Here is a 9,320-nt window from a genome sequence, read left to right as displayed (position 1 = left end):
GCTTTCTCAAGGCTAGAGCCACAGCACCACTTCCCGCTTTTTTCTATGTATGTGGTACTGAGGAATCGAACCCGGGTCTTCGTGCATGCTAGGCAAGCACTCTACCACTAGGCCAAACTCCCAACCCCGGTTTTATGTATGTTTTTGTTTTCCCATCTTTCCTGGCAATCCAGGATTTCTCAAACAGCCTGACACCCTGGGAAGGATTAGCTTTCTCATGGGGCCATTGTGCATGTCAGGACTGACATTCCTGATTTGCTAATGTCAGGTGTGTCGTCCTCACCCTCTGTGAGACCATCAGATCTGTCTCCACACTGCCACACTGTGTTGGAACTGTTTTTTGCTTGGTGTGTTTTGTGGCAGGCTGGCATTCTATCACTGGAGCCACACCTCTACTTTATTTTTGTTGTTGTTTGTGGGGCTTCAACTCCAGGCTTGACTACTGTCCCTAAGCTCTTTTTGCTCCCTGCTAGTGCTCTGTCACTTTGAGCCACAGTGCCACTTCATTTTCTGGTGGTTAATTGTAGTTTTCACACTTTCCTACCCAGGTTGGCTTTGAACCTCGATCCTCAGATCTCAGCCTCCTGAGCAGCTAGGATGACAGGCGTGAGCCACCAGTACAGGGACAGAGAACTCACTCTTAATCCCTAGAACCTGCTTTCCAGGTCATTTTCCTACATCCCACATGGTGGCTGCCTTCCTAGTCCCAACTATTCAAGCTATGTCCAGATGATTTTTATTTTATTTTTTTGCCCTCTAAAAAGGAAAGTGAAGTCTGTTTTGTCTCCAGGCATCATTCATGGTTAAGAAATATTTATTGATAATATATAGAATTAACTCCCCCTCCCTCGAAAATCTTCAGGCACTGTGGCCAAATACCTTTCCCCTGGAAAATAAATTAACATGGGTCTAAAAAGCTCAGCAACCTACGTTAGTGTCAGCTTTCTGAAGACACTAGTAAAGGCACTGGAATTGTAAGGTGCCCTGTGCCATCTCTCCCCATTCCAGGGCTTGCCCAAGCTGCCCCCGGCTTCCTGGGGGAGGCATTTCCTTCTACTGGTTGGGCTACTGTTCTGTCTCAACAAAAACTCCTGTTTTCCCAGGGTAGTAAGACACCCAGCCTTGTTCTCTAAGGCAAACAAACAGCCACAGTTGAAAGCAGCTGGAAAGTGGCATACACGAGTGATTTGGCATTTTTAATTAAAACACACAAATCCAGCCAGTGATCAGCATCAAAGGTCTGCCCAACCCCAACCCCCTTCTCCCTAGGAGATCTCAGCCCAAAGCTTCCTGGTCAGGTCAGAATCTGGAGAGTAACTCAAAGAAACAACTCTTTTTGGTACCATATATATAATGACACAAATATTTGTAAGAAGTCAGGCTGCCTGCTTAATGACAGTTCACCCAGGGCCCTCAGAAACAGAGACCAAGACTCAAGCTGAAACACAAGCCACGTGGCCAGACACAGGCAAAAACGTGCAGAAATAAAAATAGAAAAAGGACTATTTTATTTATGGTAAACATAAAGACAACTCGAAGGACAATACACTTCTCCAGCGGGGCTCTGGGCCCGCATGCGCTCTTTGTAACACAAACTGCTGGGGCCCCAAGAGCACCAGGTAAAACAACACAGCAAGAAGGCAAAGCGGCTGTGAGAGTAAGGTAGTCACAGATGGAAACTTTGGGATTGAATTAGCTGGTTTTAAAAAAGGAAAGGCACCGAGTCAGGGTTTGGAGACTTGGCAGTGGAGGACAGGGGCTGAAAACCCGGCACCAGGGGCAAACACCCTCACTTCCCCAGCTCGCGGGAACCTAGGGCTCCCCGAAGAGCCTTAAAGGAGCTACAAGGATGGTGCATGCCTGGTAGAAAAGGAACAGAACGGGGCTGCTATCCCCTCCAGAGGAACAGCGAGGAAACCACATGGGGGCTGGAAGGGGGGCTGCCATCCCCTTCCCAGCTGCAGGCGTGGCCCTGCACACTGGACCAAGGCCACCCGTGGTTGTGGATGGGAACCCATCTCCAAAGGCACACTGTGGAAGCCGGTCAAGCCTGGCCACACGCAGGCCATCTCTTCCTATTTGGTGTGGCACTGTGGGGACCGTGCGGGTGGGAAGGCATGCAGACACCACGGCCCATGTGGGCAGGGCTGGAATTAGCTTCCAGCAAGGCAACTGGAGCTAAGAGGTGCCTCCCCCCCTCCGATGCTGGTCACCCCAAGCCTAGGGCTCCGACCCCTCATTTTTGGCATCACAACGACCCCTGGAGCCTGCTCCTGTTTCTGCCACCACTTCCCCGTGGACACTGGCCAGCAATGTGACCAGGCGGCTCCTGGACCCAGCATCCCAGAAAGGGGGGAATGGATGACCCCAGGCCAGGGGACGGCTGCTCACCCCAAGTGCACGAGGATATTTAACTGGGGAGAATGTGGGACCCCCCAAAGGCAGGGGTGGGGATTGTCAGGGACACCGATACCTGAAGAACGGCCCTTGAGCAGCGTCCATCAGGCCTGCAGCAAGGAGCTGGCTGCTCCCTCACGAGGACCGAGTCCACCCCGTGCAGCACCTCCAGGCCCACACACCTGGACTTGGAAGGGGCAGGGTCCATTCTCCCAGGGTTCACAGACCCACAGCTGAAGCAGCACTCCCCACCCCGCCAGTTCGTGTTCAAGCAGGGCTGGCTGGCCACCGGCCAGGGACCCAACGGGCCTCTGTCCTTCCAGAGGCCGCACCTCAGTCTCTAAGGGGTGGGTGAGGGCCACCCCAGCCCATCTCCTAGAAACTGGTGCCAGGCTGAGATGCTAGAGCACCCCCACTGTCCCTGTGGGGTGACCCTGCAGCTGGCACAGTGGGGTGAGCTGGACTGTGCCAGAGCAGGGAAGGGGCCTGTGCAGTCTGCTGTGAGAAGCCCTGCAGGCTGGTGGCGTGACTGCCTGAGGGGGCTCAGGTGTGAACCCCAAGAGGTAGAATCACCAGGGAGGCCTTCATCCAGCCCGAGGAGGCGGCAGCTCCCTGGCCCTTGGCCCAGGGGAGGGCAGAGTCCAGGCCAAGGCGGCAGGTGAGTCTGGCTGGCTGGCGGCTGGGCTCAGTAATGCCTCAGGTTGAAGAAGCCCACGCTGGTGGGGGACTCCTTCACGGTGACCGTGACGAGGTTGGCGGTGACGTCTGTGACAAAGACGTGCTCAATGAGGCTGCGGGTGGGCTTCCAGTCCTGGCTGGTCTGCACGGACACGGACAGGCTCTGCCCGGCCCCCAGTAAGGAGGCCGAGTCCTGGTCCGAGTCCGAGCTGCTGTTCTCTTCGCCTGTGCTCATCTCGGACGCTGCAGAGGCTTTGCGGGCGTTGCTGGGGGTGGCACTGCTCTCCTGCCCACCAGAGGCGGCGCTGCCCTTTCCATGGTCCCTCTTGCCCAAAGGGGCAGGCAGAGCCGTCGCCCTAGAGGCCAGCTTCTCACCTCTGCCAGCGTCTGTGGGGGTGCTGGTTCTGCTCACCCCTGCTGCAGGGCCGCCCCCGGTGCCCTTCCCCATGGAGGCAGAGCCCGTCTTGGTGGCTGGAGCATGGCGGGCAAGCAGGCCCACCCCCGTCCCCCCGTTCTTAACGCTCTGTAAGTCCAAGACCTGCAGGCTCAGCTCCTGGGTGGGTGCCAGCTGGGTGCCTGGACCCCCGGCAGGGGCCTTGTTGCTGCTGCTGTGGGTATAGGGGGCGCCCACCGCCCCACTTCCCTTCTGCTCTGCGGCCCCACTGCCGGGGGTCTTTGGGACTTTGTTTCCTGGGGGGCTCAGCCCCAGCTCCCCTTTCTGCGTCCTCACCTTCAGGTCTAGCCCAAGGCCACACTTGCTGGCGGCCTGGGCTTTGAGTGCCAGCCTGTTGGCAGCCTGAGCCTGGCTCTGGCTCATGCGGCTCATGTAGTGGACGATGGAGCTCTGCCAGCTGATGCTGCTGCGGCTGGAGCTGCCAGCCATGCCCTTCATCAGGCTGGCCAGGTTCTCGGGGGTCGCCACAGAGCTGGGGCCACCACAGGCCTCTTTGGCATGGGCCTTCAGGGCTGCCAGGCCCGCGACGGGGGCACTGAGTGGAGGGGGGAGCTTGCTGGCCGGGGCCCCCAGGTCCTTGCGGGCAGTCTTCAGCACCTTGGCTAGGCTCACGGGCCTCCGGGCTGCCTTCTGCTCTGGCGGCAGCGGCTTCCGTCCACGCTTCTTGCGGACGGGGTCCTTCAGCTCGGGCTTGGCCACCAGGATCTGGGCCTTCTTCTGGGGCACTGGGTGTGTCTCGCGGCCACGAGGGCCCCTCTTGGCGTCTAAGTCACTGTCGTCATCTTCATCCGAGGAAGAGGAGGAAGATGTGGAGGAGGAGGAGGAGCTGCTGGATTTGGATTTCGAGGGCGCATCGGGTTCCTGAGATGACAAGGGGAAAGGTGTCCGTCTCTGCCCCCGGGCTGCAGTCCCTGGACCCGAGCAACTGTGGCTGGGCAGCTTGCAGCCGACTCCTGACCAGAAGCTCGCCATGCTGCCTTCGAGGCACTGGGAATGCAGAACCGAGGGCAGAACCCAACCTGGTCCAGTGGCTCACTCTGTGATTTCAGGTACTAGAAGGCTGCAGGAGCAGAAAGTGCCCCGACCTGCCTCAGGCAGTAAGGTGCCAGGTGAGCAAGCTCAACGGGGGAGTCCCTGAGCTCAAGCTCCGTGTGCATGCATGCCTGTCCGAGGGCTGGAACTCAGGGCATAGACACTCAAGTCTGGTGCTCTACCACTCAAACCACAGCTCCATGCCCAGCATGTCTATTTTTTAGTGGTTTAATTGGAGATGAGAAGATTCCTGTTCAAAGCCAGCCTGAGCAGAAAAGTCTGTGACACTCTTATGCCATTTACCCGCCCCTTCCTCCCCCCCCCCCCCGCTGCCCCCAAAAGCTAGAAGTGGAGCTGTGGCTCAAATGGTAAAGGGGTAGCCTTGAGTTCAAGCCCCAGGACCAACACCCCCCCACCCCAACAACCACCAAAACCAAAACCCACCAAACCTGGAGGGCCTCACCCACAGGGGCGCCAGCCCCACCATCCCACCGAAGCCCGTTCTCTGCCCACAGGCCGGCCTTGGGCAGGAAATCTACCCCTCCGGCAGAGCAGCCTCTGGGACGACTGGTATATGGCTACTACATCCTGGGGACGGAGCCCCCAAGCCCTTCTCCACGAGGTCTGAGCTCTCATACAAGAGCTGCCACCCCACCTCCTACTTGCGGGCGTGGGACTCTCCGGCTTGAACCACTCTTGCAGCTTTTTATTGGTGAATTGGAGGTAAGAGCCTCCTGGATGTGGGAGACTCAGCCTTGGCTTCCAACAAGGATCCTCCAATGAGTGCCAGGATGGCAGGTGTGTGCCACTGCACCTCTGCCTCTGCCCGGAGAGGCAAGGAAGGGCGTGCAGCCAATGGGGTCGGCCAGGAGGCAGGCAGTCACCCACCTTGAGCTTGGCGCGGCGGCTGCAGGACGACATGGCTGTGTGCTTCCTTGGTCGGCCCCTGGGCCTCTTGCCTCTCTTCCGGTTCTGCACCTCCTTCTCGTGTTCCCTGAAAACAGGGCAACCATCAGCTCGGCCCCTGGCCAACACGAGGACCCCACAGCCTGGCCACAAACCACCTCATAATGCCCGCATAGGCCTCCCCTGTGATGCATGTATCAACAGTTCTGCTGCAAAATCCAGGCCTGCCAACCCAACATCCAGGGCGGAGGTCCAGACTCGATTAGCCCTGACAAAGGCTGCCCTTCCAGCCCCGGCGTCCCTGGCTAGACACAAGGAGAAAACAGACGCAGTGTCCTGCGAGGACCTCGGCAGTGGCTCTTGGGGGGAGTTGGCCGGGACACTGCTCTGCACCCGTCCTCCCTGGGTCCCTAGGCCCAGACCCCCGGGAATGCCCTCAGCCTGGCTTCTGTCTTGCAGTGTTTGCAGGCGTGCAGCGTTCCTGGAGTCCTCTAACACCACTCTGCTCCCCTTGATGACACCCGCAGCTGAGCCGCCAGGGCTCAGTGAGTGCCAGCCCACCCTGCGGCCGCCCACATTTCCTGCCACCTATGTGGGAAGCCGGTGGTGGGTAGCAGCACCACAACTCCAGGGCCCCGAAGGCTATTTCTTACACCACCTGACCGGCAGCACGAGGGAAAGCTCACACTCCATACAGCCTTGACCTTGGACCCCCCACCCCTCAAGGGGATAGAGCTGTGGTGTACAGCTTCCTATGTGCAGAGGCCCCCTTCTGTGCCAGCTCCCAGGGCACAGAGGGTTCTTTTGGAGTGCATGCACAGCAGAGAACACCCACCTTTCTGGCCACGGCGTACCCTGACCATGCCAGCATTCTGCATGCTCATGTCTTGGCTGTCGGTTCTTTTCAAGCAAAGTACAGTCAGGAACCCACTACCTCCCAAATTAGGAATCATTCGCTCTCTCCAACTGCCCGGACTGAACTCAGGGTGGGCACCACAAACCGTCCAGGGCTCAGCCACCGAGTGGAGCCTCCGAGCCCTAGGGCATGAAGGATACGTTGAGACGAGGCCTGGCTCTTCTGCCTGAGCTGGGTACTAACTCTTCTGGTAGGACGGTCTTTCCTTCCCGGCTTCCTGAGTACCTGTGATTACAGGTGTGTGCTCCAGGGCACCAGGCCCAAAGCCGCCACCTTAAATACACACGTTCAGGTCCTGGGAAGGCCCACAAGCCACAGGACCAGGTGATGAATTAAATGCAAGGTACCGAGGTGGGTGGCACCAGCTAGGCATAAACTCACTCTCACCCAGCTAAAACCTACCACCCCATTCCGTGTCCCATCACAGTGAGAACAAGCAAACACAGCCTGAGCCACCAGAACACACGTGCCAGATTGACGCCGGTTGTGAAGGTGGCTGAGCAGCCCTTTCATCTGCTGACACAGTGTGCTTCCTTCCCCAAAGGGAAGGTGGCCACACGCCACCATCCACATCTTGGCTCTGATCATGGACTTCCACACCCCTCGAGGCCAGGCCGACACCTCCCCCTTGCCACGTCCCTACAACACATTGAAAAGGCCCCACTCCCAAGCCAGGACTCAAAGCAGCAGCCACCGAAGCAGATCCAGCCTGAGCCTGGCACCCTCAGTGCTGGACAGAACGGATGCCACTCCGTGCTGCAGGCCCCAGCCTTGCCCCAGTCTCCACAGGGGCAAGGGAGGGCTTTTTGGTGCAAATTACTCCACCAAAAAAGGCCAAGAGAAACCAGAGCCATCGCAAGAAGGAATAGAGAAGGTTCATTTTCCCCAGTCTGGCTGTCAGACCAAAGTGGAAGTGGGGCTGTGGCTCAAGTGACAGGGCATGAGCTCTGAACGAAAAAGCTCAAGGACGGAGTGCTCAGGTCCTAAGTTCAAGCCCCAGAACTGGGGGGGAAAAAAAAAGGACCAAGGCCACCCTACTTGGGGGACTCCTGGATACCCTGCTTGGAGGAGAAAAAGTGCGTGTGGGGACCCCACTGTCTGGAGGATGGCCCTGGAGGCCCGGAGACAGTGCGTGTGGGAGCCACAGTCCTGAGGATGGCCCTGGAGACTCTCTTGCTCCGGGACCAGAGGGCCAGGGCTCCCAGCCCCGCGGTGGCCCCCTCCCCGCCCCCGCCCCGCGCGCTCTAACTTCCTCACTTCTTCTGGAAGGCCAGGAGCAGTCTCGGGTCCAAGATGTTCTCCTCTGGCTCCCAGCTGTTGTGTCTGTAAAAGCAAAGGGCCAGGTGACACAGCAGAGCGGTGACGGCCGCCGGGAGGGCTCCCCGCCCCCGGGGCTCCCGGGGCGCTCCGACCCGAAGGGCTGCGGCCGTCTCAAGCCCCCCATGAACACGCGCAGCCTGCCCCGGGGGAAATGGGGTCCCGCGAGGCGCAGAGCTGCGGGGAGGGGATCCCCGAGGCCCGGTCCGGAGCCGGGGGGGGGGGGTCCGGGGCGCGGAACCCAGGGGGCGCAGCCCCAGCGGAGGCCGGGCAGCCGCGTCCCTCCCCGCCCGGCCCGGCCCCCCACGGGCTCGAGCACAAAGGGCGGCGCGGCCCGGCGGGCGCGGCCCCCTCGGCGCGCCAGTTCCCGCCCGGCGGCCCGCGCGGACTCACTTGGAGGACCAGCCGCGCCACTTGACCAGGTACTCCAGCTTGCCCTGCGGGGAGAGAAGGGCGGGCCGGTGAGCGCGGGGCGCGGGCGCGGGGCGCGGGCGGGGCGGGGACACGCACCTTGCGCAGCCGCTTGCTCAGGATGCACTCGGCGGCGAAGACCTGCTCGCCGACGCTGCTCAGCTCCTCCATGCCGGCCGCCCGCGCCCGCCGCCGCCGCCGCCGCGCGCCCGCCGCACACAAAGCGCCGCCCCCGCCGCGCCCCGCCCCGCGCACGCGCGTCGCGCCCGCCCGGCCCGCGCAGCCCCGGCGCGCCCGGCCAATGGGCGCGCGGGGCGGGGCCAGCATTGTCCGCGGCCGGGCGCGGGGCCCGCGGGGCGGCGCTTCCGGCCCTGCCGTCGAGGGCGCCGCTCCGCCCCGGCGCCCGCCGCCCGGGGCCCCCGCGCGTGGACGGGCTCCCCGCGGCCCTGCCCGCCCCGCGCCGCGCGCGCCTGCGGGGCCAGGGGGCGCCGCGGAGGGCGCGGGGGGAGCGGGGACCCCGGGGGGGGGGGGAGAGGGGCGGCGCCCGCCAAGTCCCGGAGCCGCCGGCGGCTCAGCCCCCGCCCGGCGGGCTCCACTCCGGGGACACCCGCCAGTCCCCGGGGCCCAGCGCACCAAAGGGCGCGTTTGGAGAGGAGGCTGTGGTCGTGGTGACCCCTGGAAACATAGGAGCGGGGGAGGGAGGGAGGGAGGGAGAGAGGCAGGGAGGGAAGGAAAGAGGGAGGGAGGGAGAGAGGGAGGGAAAGAGGGAGGGAGGGAGGGAGAGGGGCAGGGAGGGAGGGAGAGAGGCAGGGAGGGAGGGAAGGATCTGGGAGAGAAGGGTAATTTTTGTTGTTGTTTACAGCAGCCTGCAGTGCGTGCCTTCCCTGCCCTGGGTGCCTTCTCTGCCGTGCCTTCCCTGCCCTGGGTGCCTTCCCTGCCCTGGGTGCCTTCTCTGCCGTGCCTTCCCTGCCCTGGGTGCCTTCCCTGCACTGGGTGCCTTCTCTGCCCTGGGTGCCTTCTCTGCCGTGCCTTCCCTGCCCTGGGTGCCTTCCCTGCACTGGGTGCCTTCTCTGCCCTGGGTGCCTTCTCTGCCGTGCCTTCCCTGCCCTGGGTGCCTTCCCTGCACTGGGTGCCTTCTCTGCCCTGGGTGCCTTCTCTGCCGTGCCTTCTCTGCCGTGGGTGCCTTCTCTGCACTGGGTGCCTTCCCTG

The 9,320-nt window shown here is 61.6% G+C and overlaps 1 protein-coding gene across 3 annotated transcripts; it reads right to left on the bottom strand.

Annotated features, from left to right (window-relative positions):
- Window positions 1–1,485: 1,485 nt before the first annotated feature.
- Window positions 1,486–8,282, bottom strand: Cbx2 (chromobox 2). 3 transcript variants are annotated; one of them, XM_090351322.1, is made up of 5 exons: window positions 8,211–8,282; window positions 8,094–8,137; window positions 7,641–7,706; window positions 5,450–5,555; window positions 1,486–4,390 (listed from the first exon to the last, which is right to left on the bottom strand). In XM_090351322.1, the coding sequence occupies exons 1-5, from the start codon at window positions 8,280–8,282 to the stop codon at window positions 3,083–3,085; spliced, it is 1,596 nt and encodes a 531-aa protein (XP_090207448.1). In that variant the 3' UTR covers window positions 1,486–3,082. The 3 variants fall into 3 exon arrangements, with proteins under 3 accessions (XP_090207448.1, XP_090207450.1, XP_090207449.1); XM_090351324.1 differs by lacking the exons at window positions 8,094–8,137; window positions 8,211–8,282 and adding an exon at window positions 6,303–6,608 and having other exon boundaries at window positions 7,641–7,676; XM_090351323.1 differs by lacking the exons at window positions 7,641–7,706; window positions 8,094–8,137; window positions 8,211–8,282 and adding an exon at window positions 6,303–7,148.
- Between the last annotated feature and the right edge of the window lie 1,038 nt (window positions 8,283–9,320).

This window comes from Megascapheus bottae, chromosome 17 (assembly GCF_031878675.1).
Source record: "Megascapheus bottae isolate mThoBot1 chromosome 17, mThoBot2.hap1, whole genome shotgun sequence".
Taxonomy (NCBI): domain Eukaryota; kingdom Metazoa; phylum Chordata; class Mammalia; order Rodentia; family Geomyidae; genus Megascapheus; species Megascapheus bottae.
This window is presented reverse-complemented; position numbering and strand designations above follow the sequence as displayed.

Bases quoted from the DNA above. Each gene is read 5' to 3' on its own strand.
- Cbx2 (XM_090351322.1), bottom strand. From the start codon at position 8,282: ATGGAGGAGCTGAGCAGCGTCGGCGAGCAGGTCTTCGCCGCCGAGTGC. The intron at 8,138-8,210 runs GTGCGTGTCCCC...CTCTCCCCGCAG, and splicing joins TGAGCAAGCGGCTGCGCAAG to GGCAAGCTGGAGTACCTGGT. The intron at 5,556-7,640 runs GTGAGGAAGTTA...CCCTGTTTTCAG, and splicing joins CTCCTGGCCTTCCAGAAGAA to GGAACACGAGAAGGAGGTGC.